We start from the raw sequence: 21,817 nt of genomic DNA, 5'->3' as shown, positions 1-21,817 counted from the left end.
AACAAGTCCCTTAACAGGAGGGTTCAGCTTTACACCAGTAACAAACGAATAAACTTTACACTTCACCCCTTTTATCCCTATAATGGAGATGTCGTACAACTACTGTACCTCTTTTTATCTTCTTTGCTGCTCAGCCCACAGCTTTGGGCCCTCTGGCTATACCATGCAGACACGCATGCTTCTCCCTTGCTTGCCTGGACTCCTTGGGAGGGTGGAGCCCAGAACCCTGGTCTTGGCTCTGTTATAAGCCCAGGACCCACCTGTGCAATCAACCAGGCAGACTTCTGGCTGTTCCCAAAACCCGGTCCCAGGATTGGAGATTCCGCCCCACCCATAACACTATGGAATCTCCGGGCTCCAGGTCCCAAACTGGATTTTTGAAAACAATGAGGAAACTGAAAAGCCAGTTTCCTCTCAAACAAACAACTCCCCTGGAGCCCCTCAACCTGCCTGGTTGAGAACCCTGCATCCTTCCGCTGGTGGGGTACCATACTACCACATATCCCCCCCCCTTGTTTCGACCCAGAGGGCGGAACACCCAAGTTACTTTTGGCACCTCTGTGCCAGATACCATTTACAGAAGTCCAATCCTGTCCAACCTCGCTTCTCCTAACGCGGAACTCTACCCAATGCCTCCTTTGGTGTCTCCCTCTAAGCCTCACTGTCACTCTGCTATGAGCTTTGATGCGACCTTCCCAACTTTTCTTCCGAGTGCATTTCCATAAGCACTTCCTTTCCTGAAATCTTAATGGGTTCCCGTTGGTCTTTCTACCAACCCTTCTGCCTCCACGCCTCAGGTTCCCAGGTTTCCCCAAAACTCTCTCAGCAGTACTGTTCTGAGGCTGTAGGGGGCCTATTTCTATAGTGTTTATAACGGAAACCCGCCTCTTATTTCTGGTACCTGACTCAGCAGTCACTAATTGTTTACCAGGTTTACCTGTAATTTTGGACACCACAATATCATGTACCGTTAACACATTACTTGGTTCATCATTGACAGACATATTCAAACCAACATTAGACCTCTCAATGTTGCACATGTCACCAATGCCTTTTTCCCAACATTTGCTAGGGCAGAGACCGCAGAGGGCACACATACCAGAGGACCTTCATCACCCACAGGAACCTCACAGGACGTCACCTCCCCTGGGTTCACCCACTCTGCAGGCAGCTGTCCTACCACTTGACCTATTCTGATGCCATCTGTATTTTTATCCACCGGAACAGGCAAGCTCTCGTCTGATCCACATACAATTTTTATCACGCTCCTTGTCCATTCCCCTGTCCCGCGGACCTTATTAGGTTTGTCACCTAAACCAACTATTGGACTGGGGACCCCAGTCTCTTTAACTACCTTTGTTTGAGCCCTGGTCAGGATCTCTGCTGCTTTCAGGTCCACACATGGCCCTTCCACCTCATGGGGTTTTTCTACTGGCGCAGTATACGCGCCCTTCTCCAACTGACCAGCACCACACTGGACCATAGCAGCAGAAATGCTTCCCATCTGGCTGTTAGGAGGTGTAACCACAGGCAATTTAGGCTTATTTTCAACTTCTCCAAAGTCTGTCTCCAATATTTCTTCTGGACGTAATCCAGCAGCATACGTAGCGGCAATTTTTAACAAAAATCGCAAATTTAGGAATAAACCATTCCTGTCCTGTTTTGCTTTGCTCTGTACAGCCTGCCATACAGTGCTCCACCTAGTGGTACTCCACAGTACCAGACCATCAGACTGTGGAGGAGACACACTAGCATAGATTGGCTGTACATTCCAAAGTTCAACCATCTCTTTTAATGCTTTGGTTATAAACCAGGCCCTTGACTCCAGACCTAAGTCCTTCCTGGGGACTTTCATGACACTGGGGATGCAGAGAGACTCACTTGCTGAGACTTGAAAAGTTGCAACGGTTAACGGAACCTCCTCCCAGCTGGAGGTAAACACTGCCTGGTGCTCCACCAGAGCGCTGCCAGGTGCTGGACTTATACCCAACTTCTCAGGCTCAGCATCAGTGAACTGCTCCAGAACATTACCAGTGACGTCACGTTGACACTCCATGTAAACCTCAGTTTTGTGGGTCATGACCAATGTCTCTGCTGTGCCCTTATTTGGTTCATCCTGCTCACAAGGGTTAACCCCTGCAGCAGCCACCACGCCCTCAGGTACAAGCTGTTCTGCAGCCCCTCCTGCTGGCACAGCAGAAACCGTGTCCACCTTATTTTTGTGCATAAAAGCCTTATCTATCAGGGAGATAAGATTTTTACCCCAACTATCCCAATCTATTGTATGTGAGCTCCCTTCTGCGGTACTCCTCAGAACCGATCCATCTGCCCAAGGAGACACATAAGAACAGACTGGCTTAGTTGCAGACTCATTACACCAGTCATTGTAAATCATGTCCAACTGTGGTAGCACAGGTTGCAATACACCATATTCACCACCTTGCTCGGCTTGCGTTTCATAAACCTCACACACCTTTGCATTTTGCACAGGTCGTGTTAATCCACCATTTACCTGCACATTTTTAGTACTAGCAGTTTGCACTAACACATTACCATTACACGGTACAGTTCCACTCTGTCCCACCAGAGTGACATCGCAGTTGTCCAGGGCAACCTCTGACTCCAATACATTAAGTTCCCTGGAGATTCCTGTGGACAACTGTGCTGTCTTACCACCAGTTGCTACAGGCAACGGCCCATTTTTGATAACCCCAGGTTCTTTCAGAGCAAGAGTTTTCCCAACAGCAGCAAACTTTTCATTAACAGTAACACTTATAGCATTTTTAGCTTCTGCAGGCTGTCCTAGCCCACGGCCAACTTGAGCCTGATAGTCATTAGACACAACACTTTTAGTCACCAAAACAGGTTCTATTTGGACTTTAACCCTTGCATTCCCACTGTATAGGGAAAAGTCAGTCTCAAGTGCACATTCAGTGGCCCCACTAACTGGGGTCACTCTCACATCAACATGGACAGTCTCATAACCAGTCCTTTTATACATGAAATCAGCAGTTCCAGCCATCATTTCATTAAAGACAGTCTTACCCACCGCAGTAGTTGGGGTCACTATCTTCATTTGAGTACGTTGTCTTATGCACCAGTCCTCTGCTGCACTTTTACTGGCCAACTCCTTCTGGTGGCCATGGGATGAAACTACAGCAGGCATCTCCCACTGTTTAGCACCCCCTGCAGGCACAACAGGAAATTCCTTGTTGCTAGGGGTGACTGCAAACATATTTTCATAGGAATCTGGGCCTGCAGACAAAACTTTTTTCTCAGCAATATTATCTCCAGCCGTATTCCATAACTTGGGGCAAGAAAACACACCATGCCCCAGCTGGCCACATTCCAGGCATGGTGCTGGACGATTTTTTTCCAAAGCGATTCTCTCCTGGTGATTCCCAGCTGGCCGAAATGCACAGGCCTCTTCGGGGGGTCGCTGAACCAAACCTCTACTGCAGCTCCTCCTTTCAGGCACACATTTCACTCTGGTCGCCATGGGAGACTGCACTCTCCCAGCAGAAATTTGCTGGCTCTCTCCGACATGATATATGGGCTTTTTTTTTTTTGTAGAAGGGAGTGGGGATGGAAGGAGAGGAATCCCCACCTTACACAAATCACAAATTGGAAGTAAGAAAAAGCGTCACGTGGGAGGGGTAATAAATATGGGTAAGATAAAATCACAAAAGGATAATTCTAAACACATGAAGAGAGGGGGAGGGGGCGGGCTTAAAACCTTTTTTTTTTTTTTTTTTTTTTTTTTTTCTTTTCCCTCCCTCTCTCTCTCCTCTTCTTCTTCTCCCCTTTTGGGATATTTAAGATCGATCCGGTTGGGCACCCAATGTGTACTTTTTTTTTTTTGACTGTTTGTTTTTATGTGAATGTTGAAAACACTGAAATAACATGAATGTTAGTCAAAGTGATTTTTAAAAGTATGTATAAGGAATATTTTGTACTGTTCTTTTTGTAAATGTGGAAAACGAAATAAACAATATTTAAAACATGATATATGGGCTCCTCCTTAAGCCACTTTCCACGATCCTTATTAGACATAGCCCATGGTACAGAGACAGCCCGACTGGCTTCCTCTGCGTTGCTATGGGCAACCACTCTCATCCTCAGCCTTTGATCAGCCTCTCTCCTTGCATATAGCATGGGCTTCTCTCTGCTGGATCCTGTCTCATGCTGTGACACATTCACATCTTTCACAATAGCTACGGTTTTAACTGCAGCAGTGTTGCCTGGGGCAACAACACCCCTCTTCCAGTTATGGACATCCAGCCGCTCTCCCCTTGCACTGAGGGTTGGCTTGCTTTCCTCTGTAGCTTGGTTAATTCCTGCCAGGTGCCGCTTGCACCAATCCACTGCAGATTCAAATGCTGGTGGATTCTCCATATTTGCAGACACTCCACTACACAGAGTAACAACAGGAGTACTGTCTTTTTAAGGGGCCTCTCCCTTCCAGGTACACCACCTGCTGCACACACTGCAGAGCACAAGCAGTTTCTGGCAATAGCTCACTGGTATATGCGAGGATCTTCAGTTATGCCCGCATTCTCCACCACTTGTGATATTTGGGGGTTATTTAGCCTCTGTGTAGAGCACACCAGTGAGCAGAGTCCATGCCAGTTATTCCATTTAAGGGCTGGTTGGCCCACTTTTATTAAAAGTCAAAGAAAACAAGTCCCATAACAGGAGGGTTCAGCTTCACACCAGTAACAAATGAATAAACAGAAGAATACCAAGCCACCTGGCTCTCTTCAGAAGTACTGCCGTTCAGGCTTTACACTTCAGCCCTCTTATAACGGAGATGTCGTACAACTACTGTACCTCTTTTTATCTTCTTTGCTACTCAGCCCACAGCTTTGGGCCCTCTGGCTATACCATGCAGACATGCATGCTTCTCCCTTGCTTGCCTGGACTCCTCGGGAGGGTGGAGCCCAGAACCCTGGTCTTGGCTCTGTTATAAGCCCAGGACCCACCTGTGCAATCAACCAGGCAGACTTCTGGCTGTTCCCAAAACCCGGTCCCAGGATTGGAGATTCCGTCCCACCCATAACACTATGGAATCTCCGGGCTCCAGGTCCCAAACTGGATTTTTGAAAACAATGAGGAAACTGAAAAGCCAGTTTCCTCTCAAACAAACAACTCCCCTGGAGCCCCTCAACCTGCCTGGTTGAGAACCCTGCATCCTTCCGCCGGTGGGGTACCATACTACCACAAGAGTTAGGACCAGGACAACCTTAAGTAGTTGTAGATTCAGTTGGCAGACTCCAAGACTTCAATAGGTGGACAGCTGTGCAGGGAAAGGCCCCAGCAAGGTGCCACTTCTGCATATGCAGGAATGCTGTCTCCCATGGCAACAGTCTTTAAGGCCGCGTACACACGCGGGGACTGTTCGCTCAACTTTGTCCGCTGAACAGTGTTTCGGCGGACAGTCCGCTCGTGTGTGGGCTTTCAGCGGACAGTTTCAGCGGACAGTCTGCTGAACAAAGTTTTTCGGAAATTCCGAAAAACTGTCCGCTGAAACTTTGTTTCAGCGAACAGTCCCCTCGTGTGTAGGCTTGTTCGTCAAACTAAGTTCCGCGCATGCTCAGAAAGGATTTACACGCCGAAGTTTGCATTGCAGTGTATAGGACGTCGTTTTCTAGTCCCGTCGTACGTGCCGTTCACGTCATCGCGCACGGTTTCAGCGGACTGTTCGTTCGTCGTGTGTGGCCAAGTCCGTCCATGCTAATTTTGAGCGGACTGTCCGCTGAAACTGTTTGACGGACAAAGTTGAGCGAACAGTCCCCGCGTGTGTACGCGGCCTAACAGTTCCTAACAAAAACATTCAGCTTCACTACAATTGCTTCTTGTAGTTCCTCAACACTGAGCTCCCGGTCTCTCACTAGACCCTCTGATTCACTGACTGAATCCCTTGAGCTCCTTCATCTTTGCGGTTTTATCTCCCTCAAACGTCAACCCCGCTTCCCTGCTTGGTCCCAGCTTGGCACTTTAGATACTTCTCAAGCTTCACCCCTGCTGACCAACTCGGTCCCTGGCTTGACACAGAAGGCGGCCCTTGACTTGATCACCGCCTGAAGTTTCCCAATTCTCCACTGTACCCGTTCGTTGAGAATACTGCTCCGGGAACTTGCTTCAGTTACTCACTGTGGTCCCTGGTAAAGGTGGTTGGTCTGACCACAACAGGTTCTCCAGAACGACACAATTGTCACTTTGGTTGGACTGCAAGCCGCAGTCCCAACTCTGCGCTGCCCTCTCACTTCTTGATAGACACACAGCCTGGCAGCCAGATGCCCCTGGGATAGGCCCAATCTCCAGCCTAACAGCCTGGGGTGTATGACACATGTCCACCCAGACAGCTGTCCAGGTGGCACAGGACATAGATCACCTGACTCCCCCTAAATATATAGGTGCTCCCAGCAGGCCAAAGGATTCAAGAAAACCCCTGCCCATTGGCTGAGACACCCCATATACCCATAACCTGACCTTGGGTTGCCCTTCTCATATCTAATACCACCAAGTACCCAGCCACCTAGTGGTAGAAGAGAAAAGTGCAAAAAGGCCAAACTTAGGGAGAAATCAATGGATCTCTAGCAATCAACCAGGATAACTACTCTTGGCAAGTAAATTTGTTAGGAGCTCCCTTCCTAAGCTACAGGGTGCTACATCTATAATGATGTTTTAATGAACACAGAACTATATTAATTTATGTATTTTATATTTTGTTTTAGGAAATGGTTTTCTTTATAGGTGAACTTGGTGTGGAAAAACAAAATGGCGGAGTGGCAGTTGTCAGTGACATGGGTTTGTTTATAAACAAAGTGACATGACTTAATTTGTAAATAAAGCCACGTGATCACCATTTCATTGCTGACATGTTGATCAGTATCTTTGTCGATAAACAAAGCTATGTCAGTGACATGCAATAATGCTTTTGAAGTCAATGACCCAAGACAAGCATGTAAACCAGGAAAGTTAAAATGAAGTCAGAAAAATCGCTAAACTTGTAGAATATCATTAATAAATATATGGGCTACACTTGCTCAGCTGGAAAGGTAAAGTCAGAATTAAATGCCAGGTCAGGATAGAAAAGGTCAGCAATATAGTTTAGAACTTCTTTTGGGCTGAGTTTAGGATTTAGGTTTTGGATTTTTAGGACTTTTAGAGAGAGTATTAGTAAATTGGGAAATTATGTACCTGTGTGGCAATTATGTAGTATGATTTCAAAAAATGTATGACTATTGTTGAGCAGTGTGATCCATTCTACAAAGCAAAGTATACAAAGCAATGTCTAATAATTGCAAGCACAACCCTTTGTTTTTCCTCTAGTGTCGAGTATACAGCATAAGGTATATTGCAGCCTTTCTCAACCTTGTTACTCACAAACCAATTTTAGTAAAACCAATCCATTGGCTGTCAATGGTAAAAATACCCCTACATTGGTGGTCAATAGAAGGAATGCAACCCTTACAGTGGTGATTAGAATGGCACCCTAATGCCGCATACACACAATCGTAATTTCGGCCAGCAAAAGACCGATGAGAGCTCTCATCGGAAAATGCGACCATGTGTATGCTCCATCGGAATTTAGCTGGCCGAATTCCCGCCAGCAAAAATTTGATAGCATGTTCTCAATTTTCCCGAAGGAAAAACTTTCTATCGGAAATTCTAATTGTGTGTGTATGCAATTCCGACGCGCAAAAACTCACGCATGCTCAGATTCAGCTACGAGATGGAAGCTATTGGCTACTAGGTATTGAACTTCCTTTTTCTAGTCCCGTCGTACGCGTTGTACGTCACTGCGTTCTTGACGGTCGGAATTTGGTGTGACCGTGTGTAGGCAACACAGTTTGAGCGGAATTCCATCGGGAAAACCATCAGAGTTTTTTCCGACGAGAATTACGAACGTGTGTACACGGCATTAGTCAGCTAATAAGATAATTGTTGCCCTGCTGCTGACTTTGCCAAGTGGCCTTGGTTTGGAACTATGTTTGCACCATAAAATGGGAGGCAAATCAATTAAAGCTCAAGGAACCCCTGGCAACCTCTGGAGGAACTCTGGTTGAGAAAGGCTGGTATAATGTATGGTGACTAGTATACAACACAAGCTTTGGTCATAATAAATACAATATATTTTTATTATATATCATAAAGGGCTCATTCTGGTACCCCCTAAATGTATTCTGAATTGCATCTTTGAGTTTCTCACAGAAATGGAAAGGGAGTCTGGTACGTCATCCTCCTCTAAATTAAAAAAATAACTGTGAACTCTGCAAGCTGCCCAAAAAAAGGCAAGCGATGGACAAAGGTCTAGTCTTCATTGTTACCTGTAGGCTCTGTTTTTGTCCCCAATACTGACTTACTGTATTTATTTTTGGTATTATTATAGCGCCAACAATTTGCAAAGCACTTTACATACAGTGTATATTGTACATTCACATCAGTCCCTGCCCTCATAGAGCATACAATCTGAGGTCCCTAACTTACATTCATACATACACATACTAGGGTCAGTTTGCCTACCAGCATGTATTTGGAGTGTGGGGTGGAATCAGACAACCCAAGGGAAACCTTTCCAATCTCATGGAGAACATGCAAACTCCAGGCAGGTAGTGTCATGGGTTGAAATATGAACTGATGACGCCAGTACTGTCAGACAGAAGTGCTAACCACTACATCTCTGTGCTGACTTACCATGCCATATTCTGTACTGTGTCCCCCTGTACAGGAGTGACCATTATGTCAGAGTTTCCCCCATGATGACTGGTGATCTTATAACTGGTGGAGGAAATATTCCAGAAGCAACATGAGAAGTGTAAAAATCACAGATCCGCAGAAAAATGAAACAGAATTCGTGAGATCCTTGCACTGCAGCTTTCTCTCCAACAGTGAGCAGTACAGTAGTTTTTATCACCGAATCTCACTACCAATTTCAGTGATTTAGAAAATCTCACATATAAACAGGAAGACAAAACTGGACAAGACAAAAGCTATTTTTTTTTAGGGTATTGCTTAGGCACAACTATTAATTCTAGTTCCTTATAAGATAGCAAATCTTTATGTAGCACTAACCCCCGAAGGAGCTGCTGGTTATTTTTGGGCTTACCGCCACCTTCTGCTCTCCTTGTGGCACGTCTAGGGGATGTCCCATGGTAAATAGCCCAGTAACTTCAGACTGACAACAGATCCACTTGAATGGAAAGAAAGATGTTTAAAAACGTGGCGAAATATAGATATATGTGGGGGAATAAGCCCGGGAAATATTTAGCAAAATTATAAAAAAAAAGGAAAACAGTAAATTATATAGAAAAGGTAAAAAACAAGAAAGGTGAAATGATGTATAAAACAACAGAGATATAGGCCAATATTATAGTGCAATATGTGCAATCAGTAATAAAGAGACACGAGAAGGAGAAGCTAATAGGAAAGCGAAAATCCAGAAATACCTAGCGGAAGTTAAATTACCAAGAATAACAGCGGAAAGTGCAGTTAGACTAGATGAACCAATTACTTTTGATGAAATATATAATGCGTTAAAGGAAACATCAGAGGGGAAAAGTCCAGGCCCAGATGGTTTTCAATTAAGTACTATAAAAAATATAAGGAACAGCTAGTCCCAGAATTATGCAGTTACTTAAACAAATTAGGGGAAAACGAGGAAATAAGAAAATGGCAAATATTACACTCATTCCAAAAGCAGGGAAAAATACCACCTGTTGCTCCAATTACCGCCCCATAGCACTTTTAAATGCGGATACGAAATTATATGCAAAAATCCTGGCATCACGATTGAAAAATCTCCTCCCAGATTTGATAAACGTTGACCAAACGGGGGTTTGTCTCAGGAAGGGAAGGTAAAGATAACAGTATTAGAACGGTGTTACTAATGGATAGAAGGGATGAACATGGCCCCCCAATGGTTTAATATCGATCGATGCCGAAAAGGAATTTGATTGAGTCGATTGGGGATTCATGATGGAATCCCTGAGGAGTATAAGAATAGGACCAAGATTCAGGAGATGGGTCGGTAACCTCTATAAGCACCCCACAGCTAGGGTGATGGTCAATGGGAGTATGTCGTCTGCTTTTGAGATGTATAACAGGACAAGACAAGGATGCCCGCTCTCACCACTATTGTATATTTTGGCATTAGAACCATTATTAACAAAAATTCAAAGCAATGTAGATATAGGAGGGGTTAAAATTAGAGAGGAAGAACACAAATTGGCGGCATACGCAGACGACGTACTCCTATATATGACCAAACCTAGGCTGTCCTTACCCAATTTAATAAAATAAATAAAGGAGTATGGTGAGCTGTCGAATTTTAAGATAAATCCGATAAAAATATTAATTCTAAATGTAGGAATTACTAAAAAAGAAAAGAATTATTAAAACAAGAATTCCCCTTTAGCTGGAAAAAAGATGAAATAACACCTAAAGTAGATCAACTATATCAAGCTAATTTCATCCCCTTGCTTAACGAAACTAAACATGACATCAAAAATCTGGGAAGGAGGTCAATTTCCTGGATAGGTAGAATTAACATGTTAAAAATGATAATTTTACCAAAAATATCTTATAAGCTTCAGATGCTCCCGATAGGAATCCATCAGTTTTTTTAAAACAATAAAAGCAATATTTTCTAAGTATATATGGCAAAATAAAAAGCCTAGAATAAGTAACAATGTGCTACCTAGGAAAAAAATAAAACGAGGGTTGTCACTTCTTGATATGGGTAGGTATTATAAGGCAATCCTATTAGCAAGATTACTGGAATGGGCAAATATAAACACAAAAAAAGATGGGTAAAAATGGAGGAAACACTATATGGCCCACAATTCCAAAAAAAGATTTGGATTCCACCAAAACATAAAACACCAAGTAAAAATGCTCACGAGATAACTAAAACAGTATTTAAAGTTTGGGATACACTCTATCGTAAAGAAAATTGGAAACATGACTCACCATTGATTTCACTGTCGGGTACAACTTTTTTTACACCGGGAAATGGGACACGAATGGGAAAAGAAATGGGTAATGCACAATTAAAGGACATTATAACCTTAGGTAAAATGAGGTCAAAACAGGAATTAAACAGGACAGATGGGTGGTCACATTTAGATGAATGGGGTTTTCTTCAATTAAAATAATTTGTAAGCACTAATCCCCAACCAATTAGAGACGAGAAGGATTTATTACCAATAGAAAAGCTCTGCAATGTAAAAAAATCAGTAAGACATGGTATATCTAAGCCCCTATACACACGGTCGGACATTCTGCCAACCAAATCCGTCGGATTTTGTCCGTCGGATCTTGTCCGAAACTGTTGCATACGCACGGTCGGACTAAGTTGTTGAAAAATCCGATCATTCAGAATGTGATGATGTAATTTCGTTACGATGGGACTACGTTCAGGCTAGTAGCCAATAGCTTTGATGTAGGAATTTGATCTGAGCATGCGTGGCACTTGGTCCGTTCAAAATTCTCTACACATGATCGGAGTATGTCTGATCGAACCAGTTGGTCGGAAAATATTTCCAACAAGTTGGAAAATTGGGTCCGACGGATATTCAGACGGAATCAGTCCGATGCATACCACACACAGTCGGATTATCCGACAACACGGTCCGATAGGACACATTCCGACGGATTCTCCGACCGTGTGTACAAGGGCTAAGATGTACGAGATCCTATCGGAACTAGAAGGACAGGGAATTCTACCATGTATAGGAAAATGGGAACAAGATATGGGTAAAAACTGGAACTGCTTGTTTCATGAAACTACTAAATCAGTGAAACAATATAAAAAAACTTTGGTGCCATTCCTGCTCAACGCAGCATAAGCTCTTATCCTAAAAAAATGGCTCTGTATTGAGTAGCTGAGTATCAAAGAGTGGCTACAGCGAGTAGACCACATTGGTAGTATGGAGTATTTGAGCTGCGCGGAACAGGGCAGGACAAAAAAAAAGAGAAATCTGGGCAAGGTGGTATAGGTATAAACCGTCTGATAAATACGCACAGGCTATAATAGAAACAGATTGAAGAAAATAGAGGATGAGGACAACAGATCAGGATGGGAGGGTGGGTGGGATGGGGTTATTGGTAATTTTCTATTCTAGTATGGGTATATTTTTGTAATGCTTGATAATTTGTATGATGTATTTTAAAGGGGAAAATAAATAAAAAAATAGTAAATTAGAAAGAAAAAAAAAAGATCCACTTGAAATGATTTTATTTGCAAAACTCAGTCAATTGAACAGTCTTTCAACTTGGGATCAGAGGTTTGGGAAGGAAGTTCAGGTACTCTTATGCCGCGTACACACGACCAGACTTTTCGACATCAAAGGTCCGACGGAACGATTCCGGCGGACCATTCGATCGTGTGTGGGCTGCAGCGAACTTTTGATTTGCAAAAATCCAACAGACTTTATAAATGGAACATGTTTCAAATTTTTCCGTTGGAACTCCGCCGGACCCAGTTCCTACCGAGAAATCCGCTCGTGTGTATGCTAGTCCGACGGACAAAAACCGACGCGAGGGCAGCTATTGGCTACTGGCTATGAACTTCCTTATTCTAGTCCGGTCGTATGTCATCGCGTTCGAATCCATCGGACTTTGGTGTGATTGTGCGTGGCCAAGTCCGTTCATTCGGAAAGTCCATCAGAACTCCGTCAGAACTCCGCCGAAAGTCCGTCGGACCTAGTCCCTCGAAAAGTCCGGTCGTGTGTACGCGGCATTAGTGTCAATGTCAAAAAAACATTGAAGAACTTGCTTACTTTGACTGCATCCAGAGAATAGCCATTCGCAGCTGGATGGTCACCCAGGTTGGACAGTCCCTCTCTCACAAGGCCTAGCAGCCAACAAGGTGCTTACTCAGGAACAAGTCTCTGCCACAGACGTTGTTGTAGAACATACAAAATAATGTCTCTGCCACAGAGGTTGTTGTAGAACATGTAGGGAAACTAAACTTGAAACACTTGTAGGATACCTGGATCTTTCAGCCTGCTTGGCGATATCCACAAGACCGGATTCTCTCGGTTACTTCAGCCCTTCCAGGCTCTTGTTAAGAAAACCAACCCGTGGTGTTCTTCTAAAGAGTCCTCCCCTGGAATGCTTGAAGTACTCTGGGTCTCTCCCGAACTGGAGATGGCACCCAACCACCTCAGAATCCCCCTTTAGTTTCCTTGGCTCAGGCTAGCCAACTCACAAAGTAAATATTTAATCAAATCCATATCTGCAGTGTTCCCATCCCACCAATGATAGCAAACAATGGCTGGTGGAGGTACTCACAGAGCTGGAGGAGAAGTTCTGGAACTCATGTTGGTATAAGGCAGAAGTGATGTCAGCTTAGGGGCGGACATCTCCTCCAGCCCTGTGAGCACCCCCAGCAGCGCTGGTTTGCTATCACTGGTGGGACAGGGACACTATTAAAATGTTATAGCAACTCACAAAGTAAATATCTAATCAAATCCATATCTGCGGTGTCCCTGTCCTAACGATGATAGCAAAAAAGGCCACTGGAGGTACTCCAGTCATTCATGTCAGAATTGCATGCAATTTCCCCCCACCACTCCTGTGTGTGTGAACCCAGTTAAGAAAGAGAAGCTCCATGTAGTGAAACAATAGGCAGTTTATTAAAATGTTATAACAACTCACAAAGTAAATATCTAGTCAAATCCATATCTGCAGTGTCCCTGTCACGCCGATGATAGTAAACAATGGCTGCTGGAGGTGCTCACAGGACTGGAGAAGAAGTTCCAGGACTCCTGTGGGTATAAGGTGGAAGTGATATCATTGGCAGGACAGGGACACTGCAGATATGGATTTGACTAGATATTTACTTTGTGAGTAGCTATAACATTTTAATAGTGTCCCCGTCCCGCCAATGATAGCAAACCACAGCCGCTGGAGGTGATCACAGGGCTGGAGGAGATGTCCGCCCCTAAGCTGACATCACTTCCACCTTATACCCACAGGAGTCCCGGAACTTCTCCTCCAGTCCTGTGAGCACCTCCAGCAGCCATTGTTTACTATCATCGGCGTGACAGGGACACTGCAGATATGGATTTGACTAGATATTTACTTTGTGAGTTGTTATAACATTTTAATAAACTGCCTATTGTTGCACTACATGGAGCTTCTCTTTCTTAACTGGATTCACACACACAGGAGTGGTGGGGGGAAATTGCATGCAATTCTGACATGAATCCTGCGTTCCTGTTTAATCCGCATGCAATTCTTTGTAGTCCGATTTGTGCCGCAAATTTGTGGACGCAAATCGCACTGCAAAGTATCAGTACTCGGTAATGGCGAGTACTTAACCAAAAGTACTGGTACTTGAAGAGAAAAAAAAGGTATCAGTGCATCCCTAGTATTGGCCAATAGAGAAGACTATCATCTGTTATATCATCTGTTGCTATGTGTTTTTGCTTTCAGCTGCTTCAAAGAAGCACCAATCTGCCCAAATTGAGCTAAAAAGTAGCTCCAAAATGGAGCTTAATGCCGCGTACACACAACCGGACTTTTCGAGGGACTAGGTCCGACAGACTTTCAACGGAGTTCTGACGGAGTTCTGACAGAATTCTGACGGACTTTCCGAATGAACGGACTTGGCCACACACAATCACACCAAAGTCCGACGGATTCGAACGTGATGACGTACGACCGGACTAGAATAAGGAAGTTCATAGCCAGTAGCCAATAGCTGCCCTCGCGTCGTTTTTTGTCCGTCGGACTAGCAAATACACGAGCGGATTTCTCGGTAGGAACTGGGTCCGGCGGAGTTCTGGTGGAAAAATTTGAAACATGTTCCATTTCTAAAGTCTGTCAGACTTTTGCAAATCAAAAGTCCGCTGCAGCCCACACACGATCGAATGGTCTGCCGGAATCATTCCATCTGACTTTTGATGTTGAAAAGTCCGGTCGTGTGTACGCGGCATTAGGCCTTTGGCCTCAGACACTTTTTTCTACTTGAGCTTCGAGCTCCAAAAGGCTCAGATGTAAATGGGGCCTTAGAGTAGCTTCCAGGAACATACAGAGTGACAATAATGTGCCAGGTGCTGGAACCTTCTCTGTGCTAAATAATCCCTGCTTGACAGTAAAACTCCCACACTAAGCTCTTTCTCCCAGTTGGGCTCTGGCCCAACTGGGAGAGAGAGCTTAGTGTGGGATCAGTTGTTCAGGTAAGTAAATAACACTTAAACCAAAGGGGTTATTATTATTCCAGCTAGCCAATGACCAGCAACGCTGGAAGGAGTTTATTTTTTACAGCATGCCACTGACCACCAAGGAAGAGGGGGTTATTACAGCCACCCACACCAGTGCTGGAGATTATTATTCATGCCAATGAAGCCAATGCTGAGGGTTATGACTACTGCCCAGGATACCAATGCCAAGGCTTATTTTACTCTCACACTACAATCCATACACTGTTATTCAACACCCATTTTATTGGTCATGCCTCCATGTGTTCAGTGCTCCCTCCTATTTTCACATGTTGGTAATGAAACAAGTGAGTCTTTGAGCTCCTACACTATAGACAAAATGATATGCTAGGTTCAGTATCTCTCCATAAAGTTGCAACCATACTTACAGCTGCTGTTGTCCACCCCCACTGGCTAATTCTACTCCCACCCCCAGTGTGCAGCATGACCTTTAATTTCATGATTATTATTGAAGTGAATTGTGATATATGAGGGGTGTGTTAAAAAAAATGAACTTTCCCCAAGGTCAGAAATGCCATGGACGCCACTAAATGAAAACCCAGATCTATAGCACTTGAGCTTACTAGTCATATAACATTTTTCTTCATTCCTTTCTATGTTTTGTTTTTCAGGAGCACATGGTAAAATAGCTGGTGGTGACCATGGTCCATAAAAGCAAAGCATTTTGGATTGGCAACTTTAAAGATCATGCCATTAACATAAATGTTGGAGGACTGAAGAAGCGGATTAGCTCCATCATGCTGTCTCAGTTTCCAGACACCAGGCTGGGGCGACTGCTTTTCTGCGATTCTGAAGAATCTATCCTACAGATCTGTGATGACTACGACTTGGTGTCTAAGGAATTCTACTTTGACCGAAACCCTGGCTTGTTCCCATATGTTCTTTATTTTTATGAGACGGGAAAGCTGCACATGATGGATGACTTATGCGCTTTTTCATTCTCACAAGAAATTGAATACTGGGGAATAAGTGAGTTTTTTTTAGACTCTTGCTGTAGTTATCGATACCACGAGCGTAAGTTAGAAAGTAGAAGACGGAACTGGGATGAAGAGAGTGAAGTAAGCAGTGTGGATACATCTGTGGATGAAATTTCTGACTTTAATCATGACCTCATGCACTTCAACACACTGCAGTGTGGCAATTTGCGGAAAAGGCTCTGGCTGACTATGGAAAATCCCGGCTATTCAATACCAAGCAAAATTTTCAGCTTTATTTCTATCTGTGTAGTTATTCTATCAATATCAACAATGTGTATTAACAGCATGCCAGAATATCAACAAGTAGACAAGGATGATGTTCCCATCGATGACCCTGTCCTCCACAATCTGGAGTATTTCTGTATCTCCTGGTTCACGTTTGAAGTGTCTTCTAGGCTACTTCTTGCTCCCAGCCTGAAGAAGTTCTTTAAGCATCCATTAAACCTGATAGACATTGTGTCTGTTCTACCCTTCTACTTCACTCTTTTGGTAGACTTGACTATTGGCAGTGATTATGAGTTGGGAAACTTGGGTAAAGTTGTACAAGTGTTTCGACTTATGAGGATTTTTCGAGTCCTCAAACTGGCACGACATTCAACTGGCCTTCGGTCACTTGGAGCAACGCTTAAGGTAAAATACTATGTAAATGAAGTTTATAATTTTCTTGGATTTTCACAGACATCACCTAAAAGTATTGGGCAACATGGTAGAATTAAAGTTAGAAAACAGAATACCAACTCTGATAGAATACCAACTGACTTGGACAATATCAACAATTTTTGCACTAAATTGTAGACATGGGCGCCGTCAAAAAAATTGTTTCATTTCGTTCCGTTTCATTCTGTGCAAAAAAAAAAAAAAATCTTAATTCATGTACGAAATTCAATTCAGATTCATACGAAATACGAATTTTCGTTAGATTCGTAAACTTTTAGTTGAATAATGAAAGTTCGTTAAGATGAATTTATCATTATGAGGGGTTCCCACCATCCCTGTGCTGTGCTGACTTCCTCTGATTGGTGAACAAAACACCAGTCATGTTTCTGCTAATTTGTATCCGAAATTCATTAACGAAATTTCATATTTTGTATGAAATTCATAAGCATAGAAATTCTCATAGGGTTCCCACCATCCCTGTGCTGAGTTCCCATGTCTGTACACCTGCTGTGTATCCATTATGTGGGGTTCCCACCATCCCTGTGCTGAGTTCCCGGGTCTGAGTGTACACCCGCTGTGCCCATTATGAGAGGTTCCCACCATCCCTGTGCTGTGCGGACTTCCTGGTTTTTAAACTTTAGTTACGTTAACTTTACGTCAAAATAACAAGTTCGTTATGATGAATTTATCATTATGAGGAACTCCCACTATCCCTGTGCTGTGCTGACTTCCTGGGTTTTTAACTTTTAGTTTCGTTAACTTTTTGTAAAAAGACTTCCTCTGATTGGTGAACAAAACACCAGTCATGTTTCTGTTAATTTGGATCCGAAATTCCGAAATTCGTTAACGAAATTTTGTATGAAATTCGTAAGCATAGAAATTCCCATAGGATTCCCACCATCCCTGTGCAGACTTCCTGGGTTTTTAACTTTTAGCTTTTCATTAATTACGAATTTTTGTTATGAATTTCGATCTGAAATTCATAAAACTAAATTTTGTAATTCGTCCACAATTCGTATGCATAAAAATTTGTATTTCGGCTTCGTAGGAATTTTCGGAAATTCGTAGGAATTTTCGGAAATTCGTAGGAATTTTCGCTACGTACGAAACTAATCGCACATGTCTACTAAATTGTATCTAAACCCAAAAACAAATATGTAATATATTGCAATTTACCAATCCTTAGATGTGGTGGCTGCTTTAGTTTTTAGGATAATCTTCTTTTATTTTCATTTGGTGGTCTGACAAATAACACACTTGCCATCTAAAGCTGGCCATACTCTAGTAGACTTTCCTTTTAAAATGTTTAGTTTTAAGGACATCAATTTGACTTTCTAATGATTAGTGGGGCCAAACCGACGTCCGTTTTAGACCGCAGTAACGTGAAGTTTAGGAGTAGGATAGAAAAATGTTCTCGAAACGAACAGATTTCAAACAGTTTAAGTGTCAGGTTATAGCCAGACCATTGTTCCTAATCTTTGTGGACAGCATAATGACAGGAACTGTACCAGCTGATTGGAGAAAAGCCAATGTGGTACCAATATTCAAAAAAGGACAGAGACAAATCCCTGGAAACTATAGGGCAGTCGACCTAACATCAATAGTAGGTAAATTATTGGAGGGGATGATAAGGGACTTTATCCAAAAATTTACTGAAAAAAAAAAATATCATAGTAGTTATCAGCATGGGTCTACGAAAGGTTGTTCTTGCCAGACCAATCTGTTAACATTCTACGGGGAAGTGAGCTGCCATCTAGACAGGGGGAGGCCTGTGGATTTAGTGTACCTGGATTTTGCAAAAGCATTTGATATAGTCCCCCATAAACTCTTGATTTACAAGCTGAGGTCTGCAGGCATGGACCACAAGGTTTGTTCTCGGGTAAAAAACTGGTTACAGGGGCATGTCCAAAGGGTGGCCATAAATTACATATTATCAGACTGGTCTGGAGTGGTGAGTGGGGTACCCCAAGCCTCTGTCTTGGGATCAATTCTAAAATAATAAATAGTTCAATCTCAGTTTTTGCAGATGACACAAAATTATGCAGGGCAATAGGGATATAGAAATTTTACAGAAAGACCTGAACAAAATAATGGAGTGGGAAAATATATGGAAAATGGGGTTTAATGTGGAGAAATGTAAAGTAATGCACTTGGGGGCAAAACACATAAACCTACTCACTAGGGGGAGAACCTCTGGGGGTATCAAGGAAGGAGAAAGATCTGGGGGTCCTAGTAGATGAAAGATTGAGCAATAGCATGCAATGTCAAGCTGCAGCTAAAAAAGCCGGCAGAATATTAGAATGCTTAAAAAAAGGGGAAATACGCCAGAGATAAAACTATAATCCTACCACTTTATAAAACTCTGGTTAGGCCATGTCTGGAGTATTTTGTCCATTTCTGGTCATCAGTCCTCAGGAAGGATGTGCTGGAACTGGAGATAGTCCACTTAACAAAACGAATAAGGAGACTGGAGGACCTCAATTACGGGGAATGCCTGGAGAAACTATGCTTAACATGCAGTGAAGGTCCCGCGAAGGTCTGGCGTATTGTTCTGGAACTTGCTGAAACGGAGGGCTCCCGCGCATGTGCGCTGACGTCATCGGCTGCATGCAAAGTGAATACCTCCTAAACAGTACAGGTTTAGGAGACATTGACGTCATTGCGACTCTGGCCACTCATAGCACTGGAGCCACGAACATGGAAGAAACACCAAGGGAACATGTCAGCTCACTCAGTGGTGACCGAGCAGCCCTGTGGGAGCTTCGGTCTAAGGTAAGTATTTCATTGGATGTGCATCTTAGAGAGCACAACATACAGGGATATGGGAAATCATTATAGAGACCGACACATGTACACCTACACAGGTTGTACTGGATGGACTATTGTCTTCATTCAACCTTACCAACTATGTAACTATTTGTATTTGTGTGGGAAAGTCCGTTCAATACAAAATTAAATGTTAAAAGCAAACAAATCTTTGAAGTACTATACTTTTGGTTGCCATTCATGTACTGTCGGTTTTGATGGAGCCAGTTCACAGATGGGCGAGGTGGCCGCGGTGCGGTTCTAAAAAGGTTCCTGTGCATTTATGGGTCTGGTTTAGGTATTATTTCAGTTAAAAATTTGCACTTGAATTGGACTTGAACCAGTGAACAGAACCACACTGGACTGCCGCACTGAACCCGCTGCCGCATATATGTGAACCCAGCTTAACTGGCTGAATCAATGGGTGAGCATAAATAAAAAAAGGCCTAACAAATAAAACAAATACAGCCACCACATTTTTAGGATTGGTAAGCTACAATACCGTAAATTAAGTTTTTGCTTTTCGGTTAAGTAAGGTTCGTCCAGGGAAGTAACGTCCAATGGGGCTAGGAGTCTAATAGAAAAGCAATGATAATCTGCCACTGCCTCTCAATACAATCACATAGGTGGCTTGTCAGCCCACTTGTGATAGTAATGAAGTAAAGAAAAAAGAAAATTAAAATGATTAAAAAAAGAAAGCACAAAGAATGTAAATATGTATGTGTCATACCTGGAAGCTGGAAAACGCTGTAGCAGGCACCACTGCTGGACCTAGTTTCTGAGTCACAAACGCCATTCAGAGAACACTTTGCATTTTCTCAATGAATGCAATACGTTCATTTACTGGACAAGGTGGAGATCGTGGTGCCACCACCCAGGCTCTCCACTTCGTCCAATCAGAGAATGCTTTACATTCATTGAGAAAATGCAAAGTGTTCTTTGAATGTCGCCTGGGCTGAGCAAGCCACCTCCTGTGTTCAGTAAGCAGCAGGACAGCTGTTCAGTATTGGATCTGGAATCTAGTGGAGATATTAGCGGTGCTTACTACAGTGATTTCCAGCTTCCACTGGGATCCCACAGGTATAACACACATACTTACATTAGTTAAGGCTGGACCAATGGAACTATGTAAAAATAGCTGTGTCATTGTGGTGCTCTATAGCGGAACTAGGTCTACTGTGTATGTGTGTTGGTGTTCCATTGAGTATCATAGGGAATTTAACACACGTTATTGCAACACAACGATGTGGAGCTTGTCCAAAAAGCCGAATACACTCATACATACTATTATGCCGCATACACACAACTGGACTTTTCAATGGACTTGGTCCGACGGACTGAATCTGAAGGACAATTCGATTGTGTGTGGGTTCCAGTGGACTTTTTCTTCCCAAAAGTCTGGCAGACCTAGAAATAAAACTTGCTTCAAATATTTCCGACGGACTCGAGTCCGGTCGAAAAATCCAGTCGTTTGTGTGCTGGTCAGACGGACTAAAACCGACGCTAGGGCAGCTATTGGCTACTGGCTATGAACTTCCTTATTCCACGTCATCACGTTAGAATCCGTCTGACTTTTGGAGTGATCGTGTGTGGCCAAGTCTGTTCATTTGAAAGTCCGTCGAAAAAGTCTGGTCGTGTGTACGCGGCCTTACAATGGAAAAATAGATGCCTATTAACCACTTGCCGACCGCCGCACGACGATATACGTCGACAGAATGGCACGGGCAGGCATATGGGCGTATATATATACGTCCCTGCCTTCCCGCGGGTGGGGGGCCCGATCGCCCCCCCCCCGGTGCCTGCGGCGGTCGGTATTCGTTCGGGAGCGATCCGGGATGAGGGGGCCATTCATTCATGGCCACCCCCTCGCGATCGCTCCCGACGAATGGAAATGCTCCGTGCCATCACTTCCTCTCCTGTAATGTAATGTAAACACAGGCAGAGGAAGTGATGTAATCTCTCCTCCGTGTCGGTATTTTTCGTTCCGGCACCGAGGAGAGAGGATCGGTGAGTTGCACCAACACGACACTACACGGTAGAACATGCCAGGCACACTCACACCCCCCCTTCACCCCCTGATCACCCCCCCAATTACCCCTGCCCCCCCAGTCACAGTGACACCAATTGCATTTTTTTTTTTTTTTT

General features: G+C 43.6%; 1 protein-coding gene across 1 annotated transcript in view; it reads left to right on the top strand.

Annotated features, from left to right (window-relative positions):
- Positions 1-21,817, top strand: part of LOC143935722 (delayed-rectifier potassium channel regulatory subunit KCNS1-like) — a 43,375-nt gene that overhangs the window by 3,648 nt on the left and 17,910 nt on the right. Inside the window, exon 2 of the mRNA XM_077459803.1 lies at positions 15,845-16,840. Within this exon, the coding sequence (XP_077315929.1) occupies positions 15,875-16,840 (966 nt within the window). The 5' untranslated portion in view covers positions 15,845-15,874. The remainder of the gene's footprint in view (positions 1-15,844; positions 16,841-21,817) is intronic.

This window comes from Lithobates pipiens, unplaced genomic scaffold, assembly GCF_037356315.1.
Source record: "Lithobates pipiens isolate NorthernLeopardFrog02 unplaced genomic scaffold, aLitPip1_a1.2 Scaffold_28, whole genome shotgun sequence".
Classification (NCBI taxonomy): domain Eukaryota; kingdom Metazoa; phylum Chordata; class Amphibia; order Anura; family Ranidae; genus Lithobates; species Lithobates pipiens.
The sequence above is the reverse complement of the archived record's forward strand: the minus strand, read 5'-3'. Positions and strand labels throughout refer to the sequence as shown.